At 47.4% G+C, this 23689-nt stretch overlaps 1 protein-coding gene across 3 annotated transcripts in view; it reads right to left on the reverse strand.

Annotated features, from left to right (window-relative positions):
• The window catches only part of LOC108504075 (mitogen-activated protein kinase kinase kinase 3-like), a 77085-nt gene that overhangs the window by 18498 nt on the left and 34898 nt on the right, over nt 1–23689 (reverse strand). For 2 of the 3 annotated variants that reach the window (XM_017828685.1, XM_017828687.1), the window contains exons 3-7: nt 23343–23452; nt 13628–13671; nt 12522–12621; nt 5818–5931; nt 4184–4295 (exon numbers count right to left, since the gene is read on the reverse strand). In XM_017828685.1, coding sequence (XP_017684174.1) covers nt 4184–4295; nt 5818–5931; nt 12522–12621; nt 13628–13671; nt 23343–23452 — 480 coding nt within the window. The remainder of the gene's footprint in view (nt 1–4183; nt 4296–5817; nt 5932–12521; nt 12622–13627; nt 13672–23342; nt 23453–23689) is intronic. The other variant, XM_017828688.1, reaches the window with a different exon arrangement.

Genomic DNA, 23689 nt, shown 5'->3' on the forward strand with positions numbered 1-23689 from the left:
AACTCAGGGAAACTCTGCAGATTGGCACTGCTTGAGTATCTGACCTCAGTTACCCTTTGGAGCAAGGTGCTCTGGGCAGGGATTCCTGCTCCACATGTTACACACACTAATGTAAAGCCATATATTTGAGACTAGAGCACAGCATGTCCCGAGGAGGGAGAACCAGGACAGCACGGAGACTCACAGTCACTGCTGGCACCCACTGGGGTCTTTCATGTTCCCTTCTGTTATTTTTATTTAATAAGTGCCTTTCATGCAGTGTGTGCAGAGCTCGTGGTGCTGCACGTACAGCCAGTTCCCCCGTGCCAGGCTTGGCTTACCTCCGCCTCCGCATTCCCTGGCTTCATCCTTCCCCTGCTCTTCCCAAAACTTCATCCATTACTGATCAGCATCAAGAAGGGAAGAGAAGCCCCTTAAAAGTCAGGGCTGGGGAGGGTTTGCTGGCAGCTGCCTGAGCTCACAGCTGCAGCCAGGGAGAGCCCAGCCCTGGATGACGTTGTCGTGGAGCCAGACGAGGGACATGACGTCAAGATGTGCCGGTGTTCCTCTGAGCCCTGGCAGAAACTCAGGGATCAAGAGGAAGAGAGAAACCTGCAAGACACTTCTCACTCTCAGACTGTCAAGGGGAAGTGTGAGCAGGTGGACCAAATCTCCTTCATTTCTTCTTTTTCAGTGGGACCCCTACAAGTCCCGTCCTCTCTACGCTGATCCTCTGGGGATGAATTACTGTACCCTGATGTAAGGCAAATTTAGGGCACTTCTATACTAATAAGCAGGACAGAGCCTATTTTCTAGCCCTAAAGCAGCTGGCATGATGTACACAGCTAAATTTTCCACCTCTTCTCAAAGTGAGGTCTCATCCATCCCAGTTCCTGCAACGCTCCCGGTCTGGAGAGGGCTGGCAGGCACACAATGCCACAGCTCAGCAGCCTGGTTTGCCACCATGGAAAACCACAGAAAAAAAAAAGAAAAAAAATAAAGCTTCTGGCAAAGGTTTCCACTGGAATGGCGGTTCTGGAATGGGGCTCCTAAATAATTTGTGAATAATGTTCTGAAACACGTAGTTCCTCGAAGTAAATAAAAACAACCCTCAGTTATCTCAAAATAGAGAACTCAGAAGGATTTTAGTCCAAGTTTCCCTGCACTTGGACGAACATTTGCAGATGCTGGTCACCAAAAGACTGGAAGGTTTTTCCACTGAAAAGGTTTATGCGGAAAAAAATAAAAAGAAAATACTGACTTTGCATAAGGTTTTTCAGGGACATGGAGTGAAGACATTTTCTGTCCAGCAGAAGCAAAAATAGCCAAATCTCCCCCAGAACATCTACATCCCTTCCAACACGCTTGTGCCAATAACATAGAGTTTTATTATTTTTTGCTGCTGTTTACATGGCAGAGTCAGCAGAAAAACATGAGACATCTCAGAAACACGAAGAATATGACCCTGAACTACCTTTTATTATAAAGCCAGTTTGAATCTCCCTTTAAATGTTGTTTCAAGAGAAAAGCTGAACTGAGTTAAGATCGTCTCTTGATAGCAACCACTTTGATGACAGCAGAAGGAAAACACTGTGAAATACCTTGCAACTGCAAGTGAAGAATAGTTTCTCCTAAAGAATTCCCAGCCTCTTAGGCTGTCTTTTGACAATCCACCAAGTTCAGTGAAATCCCTGTTTCAGGAAAACAAAACACAGGATCACATTTGTCTGTCTATTCCCTGAATTCAGTTTAATGCTCCATTTGAAACACTGCTCTCCCTTTCAGCTCACTGGAGTTCCTACCCAGCTGCTGGATTACCCAGGTCTGACTCAGGAGGTCAAAAATTGCATCTGCTGGATTGTGAACACCTCCTAAACAGAGCTGCAGCAGCTTCATACAGACCCCAGACAACTCCAAAGAGAAGAGTAACCCTCTGTTATCATGCAGAGGGTTTGCTGCAACCTCTTTGCAAACTAACAGCAAGATTGATGGTTTACATGGAAAAAAAAACAGAGGGATGACTGTAACATGGGCTGGTTACCTTTGCTTCCTGACTATGTAACAGTGCTGAGGACACTGGTGCATTAGCAACTGGCCTGGAGAGCCTCCTGAAGATTCCAACATTAACACACTCTGTGTCCTACATTTAGTGCTGCCCAGTCCTCCTCCTCTGTTAGATTAAACCAGGACATGTTATGCCCATTCCTCCACTCTGCTATTCAGGCATTCTCTCAAAACCCATCTGTACCTCAGGCTCTCCCCCTTGCAGAACTGACATCTCATCCTTTGTCTGCCTTGTCTGAGCTCAGGATGTTCTCAAAGGCAGTGACATCTCACAGTCAGTGGTGCAGAGCTGGTTGGTGACTCTCCTGGTACTACAGCAGCTCCAAAACAGTAAGCAAAGGCCAAAAAATGGCACAAAAGTTAGCAGGAAAGTCTCAACTTTGCAAGAACTCATCTTCTCCCTAGCACAGCTACACGTGGAATCAATTCTGCCCATCACGCTTGGCTCACACATCAGTGACAGCTCCCAGTGCCACAGCTCTCCACTGGCTTACATTAACAGCTTAACAAGTGCCCAAAAAAAAAGAGCAGCAGAGATGTTTTGCTCAAGCACAGTTTCTGCTGAGGCTCTGTGCCTTACCATGTATTTGTGTGTGCATTTCACTCAGGGTCATCTAAGTGACTCTGCCAGACTCTGGGCAAACTCTCAAGAGCCATGTGAGCTAGGAAAAAAAACCCCAACAATAGAAAAAGACAACCCTGGTACATCCAAACATGAGGCCCAAAGAGAGCTCTTGTACATGTACCACCCACCCTTGGCTTCAGTAAGAGCTGGGCATGGCTGCACAAGGGGTATGTTGGACCTACCCTGGAAGAACATTTCCTATATATCATTGTCTGAGATGCAGCAAACCACAGGATATGTTATCAAGGCAGCACAGGCTATGAAAAAGAGAAAGGGCAAATCCTTGGAGAAAAACACTCTTTTGTTGCACAGAGAAAAGAGTTTGGAAGCATTTACTGCCATATAAATACAGAGGATCTTTGGAGGGTGAAGTATTTCTTCATGTACACTTGTATAGGAGGCCCCACTTTATCCAAGGCTATAATTTCTACAATTGCTGAATAACTGCATGAAAACAATAAGGATCTGTAGAAATTTCCCTGCAACCTGCATCCACAGATATGGTAGAGAACATTCACTGTGTGAAAAAAATAATTAATCCTGCCTATAGGTTGTAATATGAATAAATATACCCCTGCTACACAGTTCTGCATGCTGCTTTACCAGTTCTGCACAGGGCACCCTGCTCTCCACAAAATCCTCCAAGGTTCTTCACACAAAGCTCCCATAGCCAACTGATCAACAGGACTTGTCATTTAAACAAGCTCAGAGTATTTCAGAAAGCAAGAAGAGCATAAACTCAAGCACAGAAAACCAAAGAAAGCATCACACGAGACCACGAACAAAATCTACTCCCTGCAGGGCTGCAAGAAGAGACCAGGCATTTGTTGCCAGCCTGGCTTCAGGGGCTGCAGGTACCTACTCCCAGCACCTCTGAAGGAAAGGGATGCTCCCTTTCCTCTGGAATGTGACCACCACAACACACTGCACACATCCTTTCTCCTGAGACAACAAAACCAGCTACCACAGACGTCATTTCACCAACAAGAACACAGTGGTGGCATGGGGGACACACATTTGGTCCTTTTGGACATGCTGAAGCTGGTCCCAGCCCAGGAGCCAAGGAGCCCGAACCCATTAAGACATATGACTCTGCCAGCTGGGAAAGGGGGAGATAACGCCAAGAGAATGACAGCCCGTGGTTAAAGGAATAACTATGTCAAGGTCCCAAACGTCCTTAGCTTTCTGTAGATTCTCTCTCTTCGTTTTGATAAAGCTCAGTGGCATCAAATTCACTGGAAATTTTTATCCCTGCATTTCCCCCCGCCAAATCACACCCTAGGTCCCCTGTTCTCCTCACTTTTGTGCCCAGTGTGACTCTGCTCAGCACAACCTGTGCAGCTTGCAGTGTCCTACTCAGGCTGAGGATGAGCAGCAACTGCACTGAGTCACTGGTGGGGGACATCAGGGTGGCCATCCAGACTGTGACACCCACAGGGTTGTGACAAAAAGGAGAAAGGGGGTGGTGGTCAGTAACAGCACAACACACCCTGCATAGCACTGCGTTTCACCCACCTGTTGAGTATTTGCGCGTCCTCTCAGAGTCCTTGTACAGGGATCCCATGATATCACCCATGGACCTGGAGATCCTCATTTCATGCTGTTTGCTGTTGTTTGGCTGGAGGAGCTGGTAATCAGACAAAGGGAATGATCAGACTTGGCCAGAGCCCTGTGGACACACCATGTGAAACCCTCTGTTTGGTTCCCCGTGACCCTATTACCCAAGAACTATTGAAAAAAAAAAAGAAAGAAGACACACACGTAATCTGGAGTGATCCAAAAACCATTCACAAACAATTCACATCTGTTTGTAAAAGTCTAGTAAGATTAAGCTCCAATAGATAATGGTAAATGCAGATATCTGACATAAAAGACAGTTCCTGCACTGCGTTATCTCCAGAAAGATACAGAGACTGATCCCTGGCCTGAAAACACTTGGGACCCCAAAATCAGAACCTCTCCTCCATGCTCCCTAGACTCCAGTGGCAGCCTCAGCACTGCAGGAGGTTCCTCTGTAACAGGGCAGAGGAACAGAGAGTGGAGGGTCAGGCTCTACCAGGGAAGACAGACAAGGGAAGAGCAAAGAAATGCATATCCAGATGGTAACTTAAATGGTAGAGGCCAAGTCTTACTGACATAACATGCTACAGGATGCTGTGATTTTGTGGTAGTTTCATGTATGACCTCGGAACGTGTGTTCCTACACACAGGAGCTTCAGGAAGAGATGGACCTACTCTCAAAGGATGCAGGAATCTACCTGGCTTCTCTGCTGTTAGAAGCTGCCTTGCAATACTGCTGTGTTCCCACAATTGCCAGGGCAGATTGCCTCATTTCCACCCAGGATTTAGGAAACCCCAACTGATGGCTCAGTTTTCCCCTGGGGAGCTGGTCCCTGCACTTTCCAAGCCTCTCAAAAGGAGTGGAGAAGTTCCAGGGGCTGTGAGCACCAGTGGTAGCATGAGGACAAGCACTGTGAGTTTCAAGACTCCCAGTCTCTCCAGCACTTCTAGGAAATATAAGAAGAAACAGAGTTGCAACATCTAAAAATCCCTTGCTTTACAGCCTGTGCTTGGGGCAGCACGACATGTGCTTTGGCAAGACACTCTGTGCAGGCGAGGTCAAGCTAAAAGGATTAACTGCAAAACCACTGAGCTCAGGAAAAACTAATAAATAAATAAAGATGAAGGAAAAAAACAAAGACAGCTTTGCATGAGACTGAAGCATTCTCCAGTTTGCTCTTCCCAGCCTCTAGTACTGCAGCAGCACGTGGAGGGAACAGTCCCCACACTGCCACCCAGCACAGCAATGGCCAGGGCACCACCTTGAACACAGAGAAGTGACAAAGGAATGGTGGCAGCATCCCCAGATGGAAAGCAGAAGGGGTTCTGTCACAGTTTAACCTTATTTGAGGATCAGCCTGATATTTAACCCTTCATGGGACACCAGAGCAGCCAAAGGGAGCTGAGCTCAGCCTCTGGGCTACTATGACAGGAGTATTTCCGAGCTGCGGAGCCAGAGCAGGGCTGACCCCTCTCATGACCAGCTTGCCCTCTGCTCTTCACCGCCAGGAGACTCTTTTCCACTCCCCAACACAATAACAAGGCATCTCACTCCGGACACAAAAGAGCAGAGAAGGTGAAGGGCTCACATTCGCTTTCTTTGGAGCGCTCACAAGGATCCGCAGGCTCTTCAGGGAAGGGCTCAGCTCCAACTGTTCCAGCGCTTTGTCCAAATCTTCTTGGGATTTCAGCGGGATCAGGAGCTGGAAGGGATTAAACAAACACCGGGGAATGGCAATGTCACACTTTTGGGTAAACAGAGGAAGCCAGATTCTTACAGTGAGCAGCCTGGGAATAGGGGGATGAGGGAGGAACCCAAGAAGGCGATGGAAAACGGAGCCCCCATGCCCTGCAGCTTGCCGAGCTCTTAACATTTTCTTCCAAGTTCTCATCTACCCAGGAACAGACGCAAAAAATCACAACAAACAACATCTGCAGGGAGAAAGCTTAAAGGTCACATCAGCAATCCAGCCAGTGAGAAGAGGAGAGGGCTGGGATGAAACCTCAGGCTCGCTGCCTGCTACTCTGGGGCTGCTCTGATCTTGGAGTCTGTAGGAAAGACCTGCTGTTACTCAGCCCCAAAACAACCCCACACATTCTTCCCGTGTTTCTTCCTGGGAAGATAGTCATACAATGGTGCTTCAAGAAATCAGTGAGCTGCACCCAAGGATTTACTTGGTAGATGCTCCTTGCCCTTCCCTGCTGCTGCAATCTGTGCTCCTGCACACTGACAGAGCCTCCCTAATGTCTGCCCACCAAGTAAAATCAGGGAACATCCCACAAATAAGAGCCTCTTCCCTTTTGATGTGAAAAGTGTGCATTGCTCTCCATCCAAGAACCACTTCTTCCACTCCCAGCAGGACAAATTCGGCTTCTGCTCCTCATAAGGTAAATAGACCAGAGAACTACACAGTGCCATGTCTATCAGGCAGCTGAAGGTCCTGATGTTTTCCTGGTAAATGGCCGACTATTGCCCTCATATCTCCACAGGGAATTTGACCCTCCCAACATTGCTGTGTGGTGTACCATGTCCTGCAGACAGTCTGCAAAGCTTCCAATGCCCAACAGCTGCACTTCAGAGGAGCTCTGTGGCCTTCTGCTGCCCTGGGCTAAGATTAAAAGCACAACTTCTTGCCCCTCATTCAGGAATATTCTGCCTAATCTCATAACAAACAGGACTCAGCCCCTGCAGGTTGCCTCAGGCACTGGCACTGGATCCAGGCAACACAGCACATGTTACACTCATGGCTGTGCCAAAGTACACAGTAATTCCACTGACCAAAGGGACCGAGCAGCCACAGCTCCCAGTAGGCCCTCACTGGTCTCACTGGGAGCCACAGCTTCCCAGAACTCCTGAAAGGCAGCTCAGCCCTCTGTGTGATGAGGGTTCATGCCACCAGCCACAGCAAACACACCTCAGGGCAGCTGCCACAGGAGACGACTCATAAGCCAACTGTGACAACCTTTTTGATCCCAGGGTGTTGCCAAGGGTTTGGCTGTTGGCCATAGGCAAATACACCTCAGACTGTGTGCTCTGAGGTGAGGACTTCAGGGGTGACCAGGTCAAGGGAAAGTTGTGGCCCCTGGCCAGCAGAGATGAGGTTTCACCTCAGGAAACTGCTACAGTCACTTCTTCCACCCAAGGACTGCAGCCGGAGCCTGCCAAGCTCCACCTTAGGTGTCTGTGTGGCAGCTGTTTCTACCCTGTGAGCACCTTAATGTTTGGATTGGGTTTCTCCTCTCCTGTCTTATAGGAAGATTATCTTCCATCTCTGTTTTGTAGGTAGAGAACTGAGCCATATGAGGGCCACCTACTTCATGATGAACAGCAGGCTTAACATCATCGTCATGGAATCATTTAGGTTGGAAAAGACCTCTAAGATCAACGAGTCCAACTGTCAACCCAACATTGCCAAATCCATCAATAAACCATGTCCCTACATGGCACATTTACATGCCTTTTGAATACCTCCAGAGACAGTAACTCCACCATTTCTCTGGGCAGCCTGTTCCATTGCTTGATAACTCTTTTGGTGAAGAAATTTTCCCTAATATCCAATCTAAAGCTCCTCTGGTGCAACTTGAGGCAATTGCTCTGTGAAGAAGGACCTGGGGGTCCTGGTGGACAACAAGCTATCCCTGAGCCAGCTGTGTGTCCTGGGGGCAAGGAGGACAATGGTATCCTGGGATGCATCAGGAAAAGCATTGCCAGCAGGCTGAGGGAGGTGATCCTGCCCCTCCACTCAGACCTGGTGAGGCCACATCTGGAGTGCTGTGCCTAGTTCTGGGCTCCTCAGCACAAGAGAGACATGGAGCTCCAGGAGCAGGTTCAGCAGAGGCTACAAGGTTGATCAGTGCTCAGTGGAGCATCTCTCTTATGAGGAAAGGATGAAAGAACTGGGCCTGTTCAGCCTCGAGATGAGGTGACTGAGAGGGGACCTCATCACTGTCTGTCAGTGTCTGCAGGGAGGGGTCAGAGGACGGACCAGGCTCTTGTCGGTGGTGCCCAGCAGTAGGACAAGTGGAAATGGGTAGAAACTGATGCACAGGAAGTTCCACCTGAATATAAGGAAGAACTTCTTCACTGTGCAGTGATCACACACTGGAACAGATTGTCCAGAGGGGGTGTGGAGTCTCCCTCACTGGAAATATTCCAGAACCATCTGGACACAATCTTGTGCCCTGTGCTCTGGGATGACCCTACTCGAGCAGGAAGGCTGGACCAGATGACCCACTGTGGTCCCTTCCAATCTGACCCATTCTGGGATTCTGTGATTTCTTCTCATCCTGTCACCTGTTACCTGGGAGAAAATACCATGGTTCACGGTTACATTTTGGGATCTGAATGAACAGCCCGTGTTCGCAGCAGATACCAGACAAAGATGGTATTGAATATTTCTCCCAAATGCAGTGCTCACTCTGCTCCCTTAGGCAGCAGAGGTGAAGAGATATTCTCCTGGGGCACTGCCTGACCCTCTTGAAGTTCACAAAGGCTCCACAGCAAGGCTCTGCATCAAGCAGACAAGGCTTCTCTCCTACACTCACCCAAACAGAAATGAGGATGGTGGAGAGCTGCCCTCCCTCGTTTTACCACCAGGCAGAATTTGACTCTGAACTCTAAGTACAGTCCCACTGCTTACACATCCCTTTACTGAGCTCCTCACAAGTGCTCAGAGCAACCCCTCAGTGCTGAACAGAATGTTCTGCAGGTCACTCCATCTCACTCAACTATCACAACATGAACAAGTTTGTGTGCCTGCTTCAGAGGAGCCAAAAACAACAGGCAGAAATTGCCCTCTTGTAAAAGGGACTGGAGCCAGTATTTAGCTTAGATTTACCTATTACCCATAGCCTGGCAAGCAGATTTCACTCCATTTGGCTTCCAGACTGTGGCACATATGGATATCGGGAACAGGTATCTGCTAGGCATGAAACTCAATACAGACTCATGCAGAACCATGGTAGTAATTGCCAGGGTGTATTTGCAGTAATTGGGTTCATTTGATCTAAAGAGAGAGCAGCTGTGACGAACAGCAAAGTTTACCTACACAGAAGTTTCACTAAATAGAGCTTTTGTCTTGCTTTTAAATAGCACCTTCCCCTGGAGCCTGATGTTTAGTGTTTAGGGACTTGGTAGTCACAGTAGGTTAAGAAAGTGAGTGCAAAGGGTGAGTTTTCACCGACTGCAACAGCATTGCCAGACCTCACTCTGCAAGACACCGCAGAAAGCCAAAGAATAGTAGGAAACGGGGTTGGGGAAAAATCTGGGAGGTCAATTAGTTCATCTTCCTGCCCAATGCAGCACCAACTGGCATCAACAATTCTCGACAAATGTTTGTTAAATATGCTTTTATCTCCTCCCCCACCGTAATGGAGCCTCTACCACTTCCCCAGTCTTTAACTCTCCCTAAACTAACTGGTGCTGAGGGACAAGCCTCAGAGGAGACAAGCACGGGGAGGTCAGAAGGGAACTGGTGGACAAAGTCACATCGCAAGTTGGTCATGGAGACAAACAAGGTAACACCTAGTCACACCTGGAGCAGCTATTTAGCAGTGCACAGAGATCAAATTCAGACAGAGAATTTGCCACAGAACCCAGCACTGCCAACTCCACCACTAAACCGTGTCCCCATGTGCCCCATCTACACGCCTTTTAAATCCCTCCAGGGGTGATGACTCCACCACTGCCCTGGGCAGCCTGTTCTGGTCCTTGACCACCTTTTCAGTGAAGAAATTTTTCCTAATATCCAATTCAAACCTCCCATGGTGCAACTTGAGGCTGTTTCATCCTGTCCCTTGTTACCTGAGAGAAAAGACTGACCCCCACCTGGCTCCACCCTCCTTTCAGGGAGTTGTAGAGAGTGATAAGGTTCCCCCCGAGCCTCCTTTTCTCCAGGCTAAACACCTCCAGCTCCCTCAGCTGCTCCTCATCAGACTTGCGCTCCAGACCCTTCCCCAGCTCCATTGCCTTTCTCTGGACATGCTCCAGCATCCCAATGTCCTTCCTGTACTGAGGGGCCCAAAATGTCCCACCAAGAAAGCCAAGTTCATGAAGCTGTGGGATGCAGGTGGAAAGCAGGTGGTCCTGAGATTATGGCCTACCTTAGACACCCAACTTCAAGATACTAAAAGCCAGGTCTGTAAAGGGGCACCACAATAGCTAAGTTTAGTGCATCCTGCTATCCTGTGGATTTTACAGTCCCAAATCAGATACCCAGGACCTTTACAGCTTGAATGAGAGCATTAGAGCCTTTCAATCCATAACACAGCCAGCTGTCCAACAAACACCACGCCACGCTGTCCATGGCCAGGACAGGTTTTGCCCTCCTGCACCTCAGAAAGATGATCCAAGCCTAGAACTAACAGGCAGACATGCCCATGTGGTACACCCATGGCCAGGCCCTGCTCTTATCTACACCAGCCTGAGCCTGCTGATTCCATGGTCCCACCAGGATGTGATTCATGTGTGCCCCTGCTCCACCCAGCTGGCATGCTCATCCCACTGATCTTGGCTTCAGGACTCCTCCTCCACCAGGATAGGGACTGCCAGTCAGTGAGATTTTGCAGGGGCATGTTCATCTTAAGTGTAATTTTGGTCTACAAGGTGCTACTGCAAGAGAGATGTCTGATGGCAACAAAGAATTACTGCACAAGTGCTTTGAGCATAAAGAAAGGCTGAAACATTTAACTGTAATGAGTCTGTGGTCAAGCTACCCCTGAGACTTGCAGTCATGACAGAACCAGAAAACCTGACCCAGAAGATGTTAAAAGCCAGATGCTGGGGTGTCAGCATGTGGACATGAGCTATTTCCCCACAGATCACTCTTGTCTGTTTATAGTGTTTCCATGACAACAACCCTGAATTACTACTTCTTAGACATCTTCCCAAAGCTGTGGGTTCTCACAAGGAGGAATTTTTATATACAGAAAAACAAAGCACTGAAAATCATCCATAACCCTCAGAAGTCAGGAGTACCCAAAGGCCTGCTCGTGGTCCTGCTATGTGCCTGTGCACATGCCCAGAAAGATGGTCTCCAACATGGGATAAAATGCATTATTTAAGCTTCTGTTTGCTGTTGTTGGAAAGAAATCCTCTTCCAGTGGAAAGAAACCTGGAATGAAATGAGTCATTCCTGGAGAATTCAATGGCAGGCTTTTCCCGGGAGGGCTGTCAAAGAATGCCCAAGATTAGAAACCTGACTGCCTTCAAAGTGAAAACCCAGTGGACATTCTGGTATCATGAGGTAGCTATTATAAAGGGAAAGGAACTTTTTTTTGTGGATCAAATCTCTATTGAAACAGAAGCGAGAAAAAAAGAAAGGGGTAAAAAAAAAAAAAAAGAAGAAAGCTCTCTTCATAACCTCTCTCTCTATTCATACTTTGATGAAAGGCTGTAGGTCATTTACAATTAATACTTGAACAAGCAAGCTTTCAGGACAGATCCAAAAGGATTTGCGTTTAAAAGCCCACCTCTTTGTCATCTGGCCTTCTCCTCCTCCCCAAAGCCAAACCCACCTTGAGAGTCCAGCAGCTCCAGATGCCTGCCAAGATGCCTCTTATGGCAAGATGCCTCAAGAAAACACTGAGCACACCAAAACAGATACCAAGGATTTCCTCCTTCTAGGTAACAGCCCTCAGCAATACCCTCCTTTCACACACTGCTGGGCTCAAAGAAAAACTGGAAAAACACAGTGGCCTCTGTTATTGAAGAAGGATGGAGGAGAAAGGTCTTCAAGCCTTAAAATGCAAGGATTGCAGAGGGAGAGTTTCTTGCTCTTATGTGGCCACAGGACCTGCTAGAGGAATGTTCAGTGATGCACGTTTCACTGCAGCCCCAACCACAAGAACATCCACTTCATTCAGGGGTTTTGGGTGAAACAAAGTCAGTGCTAGATAAAAGTACACTGTGTGAGCAGCACTGTCCCTCTGCTCTGGACTGCACACGCCTGCAGTCGCCCACAAGATGGGAAGGCTTCACATCCCTCTTTGAGTGAGGGGAATCTTCTGTTCTGGGGAGAAGACAATGTTCCAGTGTGATAATTTAATAGGCCTTACTTGAAATAGGCCTCACTTTGAGAGTGGAAAAGCCTGGCTTGGAGTCTAGGAATCCATCTGAGCCGTGGCCACTCAACAGCTCTTGTATGCTCACTAGCTGGGAACCAGAAAACAAGGTTATTTTTGTTCACATGCAAGTGCAACACAACATTAGGGCCTTCGAAACAAGCCACTGCTCACTTCTGAAGTTGGCACCAGGCACCCTAAACCTGCCCCATAGGAGAAGGGAGAAGATTACCTCATTGTTCACACAGACTAAGTCCATTGTCTGTCCAAAAGCATCCGTGACCTTCTGCACCACTTCTTTGAATTTGACTGGTCTTGGAAACTGGATAATCCTGTATATGCAAACAAATACAACAACAGTCACAATTTAGTAGAAGCATACTGAAATTTGGGATTCGACTGACAATTCAGAAGAAAGGACCTGTGTTCTATCATGAAGCATAAACCCTGGTCCTTGCTTCTACACTCACAGAAATTATGCTCATCTGCAGTGCCCAAGAGGGGACTGGACCTACCCTGCAAGAACATCTCCCAGAAATCCTAGTGCAGCTCCTCTCCTCCCTCTAATGTGAGGCATAGGTGGAAAAGAAGTCCAGCAGCCCTTCACTGGCAAAATCCCAGATCAGGCGCTGGTCAGTGATATTTATCATCTCCATTTTCAGCAAGGGGCTCTGAACAGGAAGGAGGGATGGAAGTGGGAATGATGCAGTTTTGGCATCCTGTGACTGTCCTGTACCACCACATGCAGCAGTTCTAAAGGTATGTATGTACAGCAGGTACAGTCTATCCCTACAGCAATTTCAATTTTCTTTGGCTCTAACATGCAGCTTGGACCATCAGCCTGTGTCCTGCCCTGTCACAGTCACCAAGCACCAAGCAGAGGTGATTCCATGAAAATGTCAAGCAGGGAAGGGCGGACAAGCTTTAACTCCCAGCCCTATTTTTATGGGACCCATGCCCAAAATCTGGTTATCTTAAGTAAGTGTCATAGACTGCTAATCAAAGAACACATTTCTGCAGAGTTCCAGCCCTGCTGTGGTTCAGCAGGGCTCAAGAATTAAAAAGAGAAAAGGATCCAAGTGTGCACCCTATGTCCCTTGTAAAAGAGGCATTTAATGACTTCCAGCTTGGAAGCACTTCTCCTGCGTGCAAATCCCAGGAGCTACTTGTGGGAAATGGGATAATGAGGCAAGGCTCTTGCACATAAAACTGTAGCCGATTTTAGGGGAGTGAATCCTGATGTGAGCTCATCTGCAGCTGGCTGAAGTCAGCAAGATGATGTTGGGTAAAAAAGGTAATTTGTCTCCGTACATGTGGGGCACTGGGTTGGGTACCTACCTTTTCTCTCCTTCATATTCAAACTTGATCCTGACATTTCGCTGCTGAAACAAAAAGCAGAAAATGGTGAGGTCTCAAACTGCAGCCCAGACTGACACACAGATCCAAAGCTCTCAATGAGACTCCCCTAACTCCAATAGGCATCTGGTTTATTTAGGGCTAAGCTGCCTGTTGGACTCACGGACTTTGGGGACACTCCACGTTGCTGATAAATGTGCTTGTCAAAACATAAGGTCTTCTGTAAACAAGAAGACACTCACCTGTATAACTGTTAGTTTTAATAAAATGCTTTCATAAAGTGGAAAATTGTGAGTGCTCTGAACTCATTTGGGAACAAGGCACTACTATCAAAGAGGCCAACATGTCAAGTGTTTGATGTCTGTCCATCTTCAGCATTTCCCATGGTTTCACCCCAGTACTTTTCCATTGGAAATCCAAAAAGCAGAGCTCAGAGGGATGTTTACTAGAACACAGGAATATTTGAGGCAAAGACTTAAGAAGTAAAAGCAAGCATCCCATAATGGAAGTGGAGAGACAGCTTTGGATTTTAAAAGCCAGCAGTGCCAGGATGGTTGTAGGGGTGGCTGTTATTTTGTTAGGACCTACAAAATGCAAAGTGTATCAGGCCCACTACACTGTACACAGTAAATGCTCACCCTGAAATGCTCATCCCAAGAGAAAACACTAAATTTGCCCAAAGAAAAGCCAGTGAAGTCACAGGCAGACTGGACACACAGCTGTGCAGGGAATAGTAAAAGCTACTTCTCTCATCCTCTATTTGTGCATATTTAGCAGCAGTTGAGACCACAACGAGCCTTTTCATTCATTCAGCTTCTCAGACCAGGCCTAAGCCAAGCATCCTTCTAGCATCCCTTGGATCATTCCGGGACTTTCTGACGGCCTCCAAGGCAGATCAAAACCCGCTTTACTTTCCAGACCAGGTTTAGTCACCCCAGTTAACCAGCATTCTGCTCTTACTAGTGCACACAAGCCTCCTCAATCAGTAGTTTTCTTCTCATCAAGTAAAAAAGTGCTGTGGCCCCTCCCTCCGAGGTGTAACACCAGGCAGGGCTCGGTTCCGCACCGCCGGCATCTCACTGGGATAATCCCAGAATGGGTGGGTGACAGCCCTTCCTGAGCAAAGGACTTATCTCTGGGCCTGGATTGCCAGAGTGTGAAGGCACACTTTCCATCCCCACAGAGGCAAAGCAGAGCCACAGTGAAACAGCTTTGTTTCTAACGAGGAGAATGAGCTGGATGGGCGCCCTTTGGTTTATTTTTAAACTGACAGCTCCTCCAGTTCTGCAAACACCCACTGAAGTTCAGGAAGTCAAGGCTGGAGGCGACTCTGTTGAAAAGCTTAAAAAAAACAAAACAAAACAAAACCCCCAGCAGATTCAGGGTAAACATGTTGGATCACCCAAAATGCATCCTTTCTATCTCTGTTCATGGCATTTTCTGTGCTTCCAGAAGGGCTGGGAAGAACCAGGGCTGGAACAGTCACCAAATGGGGCACTCCAGCAGTGTTACAGGCCTGTGCTAAACAGGCAGTTACATCACCTCGGTGTCTAGAGCCAGTTCTCCAGACCCACAATGTTTGGACAAACTCCAGGTTCATTTCCAGAACCAGGCCCAACATGTAAAAATACCAAATTAATTCTAAACCAGTCTAAAATTCAAAAGGAGAAGAAGAGATGACCATAACCATCCTAGTGTTGAAGGTCCAAATCATTCTGGAGAGATGAGCAAATACAGGTGGGATTGCCACCTTGGATTATCTCTGTTGGAAAAAAAGAGGTACAGGCTCTTTTATGCCAATTTTTATTTCCTTGTGTCTTTCTGAACACGCCTGGCTGGCTTATTCCTCTTGGATGCTGGTAGTAAATTGGCCAGTGTGGGTTCACTGGCTGCAACACCAGAAAACTCTTCTCTAAAGCAAGAGAAAAAAATCAGGGCAAGGAACTTTCGAGGTTTCTCCTGACAAAGGAGCAGGACGTGGAAGGGGAAAAGCTCTCACAGCTCTGGTCTCGCTGCAGGAAACCTTTCAAAACACAGGTTTCACTTTCAGCACAGCCCCGAACGCTGCACCGAGCTGGGACACAGCACACGCTGCCTGGTTGTGCTGAGCAACACAAATTTCACAGACAAATAAGTTTTGAAAAACAGCTTGTGGCTGGAAAATGTCAGAACACTCGTCTAAAGCTCCAGAGAGAGAGAAGAAAATGAAAAAAAATGAGCCACGACCCTGCTGCATCCTTTTCTTCTACATCAACAACAAGGCTGATGTGCCATGGCCCAAAGCCAGCAGGAGGACGCCAGCTGCCCCACACTGCTCTGCTCTGCTTCTGAGCAGAGCTACAAACACCCTGGCTGCAACAGGGGAATGAAAACCCACTTCAATTCTTAATTGCATAATTTTTTTTCCGTATAAAACAAACTAACCTCTTGCATCCCTCAAAGAAAGCAAGACCTTAAGCTCTCAGGCATTTGCAAGAGGGATAAATACGTATTTATTACTCTGAGAAGTCGGTTACTGCTTTATTTTTCATTCTTCCCCTGCCTTGCTCACATTTTTGACCCACAGCTCAAGCTGAATTCGTCACTGCTATCAGCAACAAATACTTTTTTCCTTTAAAAAAAAAAAAAAAAAGAGTGGGCAGTGCCCAAAGTACTAGGAAGTCTCAGGGGATGCAAAGCACTTCCTAAATGCTGGAGCAGGCTGTGATTTTTTACACCCATGGAAATCTGGTTTGGAGCAACTGGTTTAAGATTACACAGGGAGTCTGGGGCACCGCCAAGTACTGGAGTAAAATCTCCTGCAACTCTGTACCCAGTGCCTCAAATGCACCGTCAAGGGGAAGGCAGGGCCAGCACCTTCTCTGTAAGGACCCCAACACTGCATGCAAATGTTGAGGTGGAAGAGGTGTGGGTGGTGGAGGCTGGTGGGTTGTACTCACTTCTGCAATTTTGTGAGGAATGAAGACAATGAATCCTCCTTCCACAATCCAAGTTGTACTATTTACCCTCCCTGCCATCAGATGTCAAATGAGGTTAAGGGCAGCCCTGTTCCCCCTCAGTCAAGAGGGCATTTGTTGGTGTTGGAGAACAAGCCAAGACATCCAAGAAAGGCTTGTGTTAAATACAGTGGAGGAGAGGGGTAAGGCCAGTCACAGGCACCAGCCTTAAACCCTGAGCTCTGGCAGAGCATTTCAGCAAATGGTTTCATGGAACACTGGGAGAGCTGAGGCAGGTAATGGAGCAAACAAGGGAAACTGAGGCACAAAGGGGTTTGGCTAAGGGTATGAAGAGAAAGCCCAGCCTGGAGAGGAGAAGGCTCCATGAAGGCTTTATTGCAGCACTTCAATATAAAAAGGGGGATTTATAAGATGGAGAGAAGCTTTCTACCAGGTCCTGTAGTGACTGGACAAAGGCAACAGTTTTTAACTGCAAGAGGCTAAATTTAGGTTGGATATAAGGAAGAAATTTTCCGTGCTGAGGTTGATGGGACACTGGCACAGGTTGCCCAGAGAAGCTGTGGATGCCCCATCCCTGGAAGCGTTCAAGGCCATGTTGGATGAGATCTTGAGCAACCTGATCTAGTGAAAGATGTCCCTGCCCACAGCAGACGGATCGGACTTTACAGGCCTTTCCAACCCAAACCATCCCGTGATTCATTCTGTGAAGCCGAAGAGTGGTAGAGAGAAGCACAGAATTTAGGTGCTTGGTCTCCTGGGCTGTGTGCAGTGAGCAACCTTCCCTCTCTACGTGCATTTCCGTACAACACGGGGCACGCAGGAGCCCACGTCCCGGCTGGCGCCTGCAGACCCTGCTGCGACACAAACAAAATAAGCGACAACCCTGACAGGAAATACCACAGTCATTCCCTTCGTTTCTAGAATAATTTCTTCTCCAAAATGCTTGGACTGGCATTTCCTCCAGCCCTGCTAACAAATGGTATTTTACTCTTTCTTGCCATACGCCTCCGAAAGGAAAAAGCAAAGCCACCGCAGAGGCCACAAACCCAGCACCATCTTTCCAGGCTTTCCTTGAGGTATTTTTAGCTCCTTCCTCAAAACTTCTAATTTCACAAAGAGAAAAGGCCACAGCTGCCAAGCTTCAGAGGAATCCCTGATGGCAACTGAGGGGGAAAAAGGGGCAAGTGCTTCTGCCCACTCAGCTGGGGACCATGTACCCCGGCGGGCTCGGCCAAGCTCGGCCCCCAGAGCTGGAGCAAGCAGCACTGAGCGCTGGTTTAGATTAAGGAAAATGCTGGAAAAAAATGGAAAAAGTGTTTCCAAGCGAGGTGAATCATGATCTTATACAGAGATCCCTGAAGAGCTGACTGCTGTTTGTAATAAAAGCACACACGGAGAGCAGGAAAACAAGCCGTTAGGCCTAAAATGGAAGCGGTTTCAGAGAAACAGAAGGTGCTGAACGCTCTTTGCTGCTGCACAATCAGAGGGTTGATCAGATTGGGGTCCAAGCTGAGCAATGCCTGTGGAGAAGGCTGTCTAATGGCAGAGGGACACCTTCACTGCATCAGTGCCACTGATGGCAAGCAGGGAGCCAGCCCCACACCTCCACACCTGCCCGTGTGGCACAGAGAGCTGAAACACCACACTGCAAAACCCTAGACCAGCACCAAACTCAAAGACTCCCCTCAAAATCAGCTGCCCTCAGAAACAGTGTTCTGGTCAGAACCCACCTCTGTGGCTTGCTTTAAAGTTGCTCTTGTCAAATCTAACCAGAGAACAGTTTTGCCCATGCTAAGACACCACAGGGATGGGGCCTTTGGATCACTTCTTCCACCCAAATCCACAGCTGCCTCACAAACCATCTGGGACAAAGCCTCAGACTTCAGCATTAACCCTTCTGTGGTCAAGAAAGGCAGGAAAAATCATCACAAGGGGCCTCCTATTCCCTTTGGTGCTGGTCCGAGAGGGGCTCATTCCAGGCTTGCTCGTACCCACCCACCAGACTTTGGGCACTTATTTTGCCTCAGTTTCCCCCTGAGGTAAAAGAGGGACAATGAAGGACACCCACTTCTGCATGCCAGAGGGTAATCAGAGGGATCATTTTCACTTCTCTCATTTTCTTACTCGTTGGACTAGGAAACAATGAGGAAACCCCGCGGAGCCGCGCGCAGCGTTCGGGCGTTAGTGCTCGGGTTACTCCTTTGTACAAAGCCACAAAGCAGTGGGATTTCTCCCCAGATTCTGGTTTTGGCTAAGAGGAGTCAGCACCACAGGGCCAGGCTAGGGGGGGGGACTCCTGCACCTCCCCGAGGTGCACATTGTTTGCATTAGTGCTGTGCTCGCCCCTGCTTTCAGCAACGGGACGTTCGTTAGGAGCCAGACAGCTGGACCGCGGCCCCAAACCGCAGTAGGAGATGACTAATGCGCGTCATTAGGAATTATCTGCACAGAACCCCCACGCACTCCGGGTTATTCAGCAATCAGACAGAAAGCAGTTTGTCTGGGATTGCCCCCTTTCTCCTTTTCGGGGGTGGAAGGTACAATATACCCCGGTCCCTCCCGGGTCCTTGAGGCTCTTTTCCTCTGAAAAGGCAAGTACAGCATGCGAGCAGCGCAGAGGACAGCAGTAAAACCATGCCTAGAAGGTTCACTGCTCCCTGTTGTAGATACTTCTGGTTTATACAGCAGCAGAAATCACAGGCTTCAAAATGTTTATCTAAAGCCACCCACCTGGCAGGGAATAGCTTTATTTCTCATTGGTATTACTCTCTTCACACCCAAGTCAGCTCCACACACAGACAAGGGAAAGCCTCTAAAATCCTTGGGACTCCACTGCCTTTGCCACCTCTAGCCAAGGCTTTCCCAGTCAGTGCTGCTCCCTCTTGGTCCCTTGTTTTTGCCCCCCAGGTGGGGAAGTCCCTGCAGATCTCCTCATAGAGACTCCCATCTTCAAGGGGATATTTATGGACCCCCATCCTATTCTCCAGATGTAAACTAGAGGTGATGAAGCCAAACGCCTTTTAGGCTGCTCTAAGACCCAGAGAGAGCCCTACAACATGAGCTATATTTCACTGGATTATGAGCAAACCTTGTCCTGCATCCAACTAGCCAAACAAAAGAGAGTCCAGAGGTAATTTACTAAAAGAACAACTTCTAGGTCAGTCTGACATTTGATGTAAATGGAAAAATGTTTCTTATGAATATTGGATTTAATTGCCGTGGGAGAACTTGCCATCAAGATTCAGGTGGCAGAGGAGCTGCTGGTTGTCACCCGCTGTGACAGAGGCCACGCCAGCACTGACAACCAGCTTCACACTGCCAATTGCCAAGTGCTATTTATATAAATGAGTGGAAGTGCACAGAAATAGATGCAAAATTAATGTTAATGCAATTGCTCCTTTCTCCCTCCATGCTTTGGTTCAGGATTTCTTAATTCTTCGGGGTTTCCCTTCTTATCCCCCTCATCTTTTTTCTTAGTGATCACAATGCAGATGTTCATTCTGCCGTTCCCTCCTTCTCCCCTTCAGAGCCATTTCTATAAAAAATCTCCTTTGCTCAGTCCAGGAGACGACTTGAAAGGACTCTTTCCAGCCATGCCAGAGGATGCACGAGGAGTAACAAGATGATAAAAGGAATAACAGGAATATGAGGGCAAAGGTTGCAGGAGGAATAACGTCAGAATGATCCCTCTGCTCCCAAAGAACGGCTCCACTTTAACTCACATGCAGAAGGAAAAGGGTGTCCCTGTCTATCCCTCTGCCATTTTCCCACAAAACAGAGAGGCAGGACAACGTAGTGCCTGACACACCTGACCAGGACTCAGGAGATTCCAGCTCAGCCATCACATCTGCTGCCAGCTGCCCAGGCAATCCAAGAGAGGAAAATCAGCCACGCCGTGCTGTTCTCATTTTCAGATTGTTCCACCACAAGGCAGTACACATCCAGAGGCTCAGCCTCAGTCCTAAACTCATTTGTAAGGAAAGCAAACTAAGAAAAAAAAGATTTGCAATTTGCCAAGGGACGTTCATTTCCTAAGACGATCTGACGCAAAACCATCGATATTTTGGGGAAGAAATATTCTGGAGCACACACCACCACAGACTGCTTTCTTGTGTGGCCCAGGCCTACCAGGAATACTGTCTGGCAGGCTTTGAATTTCAACTTCTGTCAAGAGAGCACTAAGAAACCCCTCCAGGAGACAGGAATGAGATAGCATTTTGGTTGTGTTTCTCTGTGGACCAAAAAGCTGCTGCAAGCCACAAAGAACTGGCTAGTTAGCCAAGACATTCTTGTTCAAAAGTGTTTTTCACTGGAAATTTGGAACACTGACTAAAGGATTCCCATGCCTCAGAAAAGCATTTTTCCACAGAAAAGGAAAGATTATTATTATTATTAATTGAACAACTGAACTTCCAGACCCAAGTAGTTCTATGTGAGCGTGTTCCTGCAGGGCCTCAATAGAGGCGCCAGCAATGAGATGATCAAGAGGACATTTTAAGACCTAAATGCCCCGTGCCTCACCCCCTCTCCAAAAAGGGAGACTGTGCAGGACATCCTTCAGCCCAACCAGCCAACCTGATCAGAAGAAAAAAATAAAAGAGAAAGAAAAGGGAACACCAAGTACCAAAGGAACAACAAATCACTGGCAGGACGAGAGCATTGCCAAAGCAATCTCTCCCCCACATCAATCTCTGTCCTAAAAAACAAGGAAAAAAAATCCCCAAACAACTCGATTAAAAGTTTCTGAGCTGCAAACACGAACCAAGTCCCGGACTAATTCCACCTACTTTGGCCACTCCCCACCTCCCAGACTAGACTCCCGTCGTCCCACGAGCCAGACTTGTTCCAGCTAGTCCAATTTAGTGAAGCAACAATTCAACATCCTCCAACGCCCTTCATCTCGTGGGGCCTGTTGGTCTGAATCCTCAGCTCCGGATGCGCGAGGAGAGCGGGATGCTGACTATCTGCATCTCCTCCATCAGAGAGCTCTGAGTAACACTGAGCACGCAGCTACAGCTGCTCCACTTGTGGATAAAAGGAAAAATCAGAAAGGAGGCAATTGTTTTTCCAAGCATCAGCGCTGTAATAAGAAGGAAAGTTTGATTCCCAATATAATAAAATTACACTCAAGTGGCAGCCAACTATTCGAAAGCTGATATCAGAGCACCAACTCTGCTGGTGATTTATAAATGAAGATACAGAGTGGGTGGGCTGTGGATATGAACTTCATTGCAAGATGTCAACTTTATGAAACTTCTGCAGATATTCAGTCAATGAAAACCATTATTCTCCTTATTTTCCACAAGGTATCTGGCTAACTGTGCATCTGCAGCATTTACAGCACAGTTCTCAGATGTGACAGCAGGGATTTTCCCCTCATTGTGCAAAAACAAGTATGTCATTTACGAGAGGTCTAAAAAACTTTGCTGCCCTGAAAGCAACCCGAGATGGCTCAGTACGGTCCCCACCCATCAACGTGCAGAAAATGCTGCCCTTGGAGCCATCCAAGGCTGCGCTGGGTTTTCTGCTTCGCCTGCAGCTGCAGAGGAGCCAGCTCCGAATTTCTCTGGTCAGTCCTGTAAACATCTTGGACTTATTTCAGCATGAGATGAACACAAGTCCAGTGATTCAACTTGGACAGCTGCTACCGCCAGGACAACACACTTTGAGACAAGACATGCTACGTGCGCACGTGTTTTCGTCTGCATGTGTCTAGGAAGTCTAGAGGGATTCGGGATAGGATTTTTCCTCTCTGCATGCAGAGCTCTTTGTTTGTAGCACAAATGCCATTAAAAAAATGCATGACGACAGTAAATGACAATTTGTTTTCCTCCTTGCTGGGCATTCAGCAGTTGCAAAGTCGGCTGCAAGCTTGTTCTAAGCCACAGCACTAGAAGTGGAATTCCTAGTGGATCTGCTCCCATGCTTCTCCAGCAGCTTCCCAGTCCTCTTAATTTTTGTCTCCCTTTTTTTCTCGCTATTTTGACAACTCAATTGATTTCTTCACAACTTTCATGTTCACGTAATATTTGTTCCATACACAAACAGGCTATTAAATCCAACTCAGCTATTATATCAGTGTCAGCAAATAATTTCCGACATTTCTCAAGGGACAACGTTTTTGTTCACCAAAACAACTCTGAATGTGCAACAGGGCCAAAATGTTTGGGTTTAGGAGTGTAAAGATAAACACCAGTAATTAATAATTAAACACTTTATATAAGAATGACATTATTCCTCCCCAAAGAGCCTGGGTGTCTACAGCTCAAAGTTGGCAGTCTGTCTTTCAAATATCTGAAGTCAAATATGCACGTAATAAGTACTGTATTTCATCAGTGCTGTCAGTACAAAACATTTGACTTATCCAAGTCTTAAAGCTGCACAGACTGCAACAAGTTCTACCACTTTCAGTGTTAACCAACGGTTAAAAGTGCCTTGAGGTGGGAATTGAGCTTAAAACCCAGTTTCAGGCTCTGTTGTTATATTTTTTAATTATTTGGGGCATTGCCCTTCTGTGCTCCTCTGTGATATGGGGATGCCTGTAACTTCCTTTCAGCTCTTCAAAAAGAGATCCTAAAGCTTATGCCTTGGTGAAATTATTATATTTCTGATGTACTAAGGTCCCACAGCACTTGTTAACTTCAGTTCTAACATTTAAACTCTGCACTACCAGCATGGCAAGCACCATGCCCACCTCTTCGGTCTGTTGGAATTTGAGGTAGAATCAAGCAATGCCTTACCTGTTTACTGCAGTGGACACTGGTTTTATTCCTGTTGTTGTCCAGCAGCCCCCCACATTTGCCCAACGCTGCCAAATCCTTCATAATAGAGTTCAGAGCTTCTTCTTCATCTGCAAAAGAAGGTGAGACAGCTGAAGTGTGGAAGGCAACCTCACCCCCAGAACTACAGAGTAAAAGCACAGCACTGCAAAGACAAGCTTTCAATCCAAATGGATCAAGAGCCACGATGTCAAGCCTTCCTTTTAAGAGAGACGTTCCAAGGCGTTCCAGCTCATGGTGTCTTGGAAATACAGGTTCTTCACCACTGGTGAGCCAAATCCTCAGATCTTATTGCAGCCTTTCAGTAC

Source organism: Lepidothrix coronata, unplaced genomic scaffold (assembly GCF_001604755.1).
Source record: "Lepidothrix coronata isolate B3197 unplaced genomic scaffold, Lepidothrix_coronata-1.0 Scaffold151, whole genome shotgun sequence".
Lineage (NCBI taxonomy): Eukaryota > Metazoa > Chordata > Aves > Passeriformes > Pipridae > Lepidothrix > Lepidothrix coronata.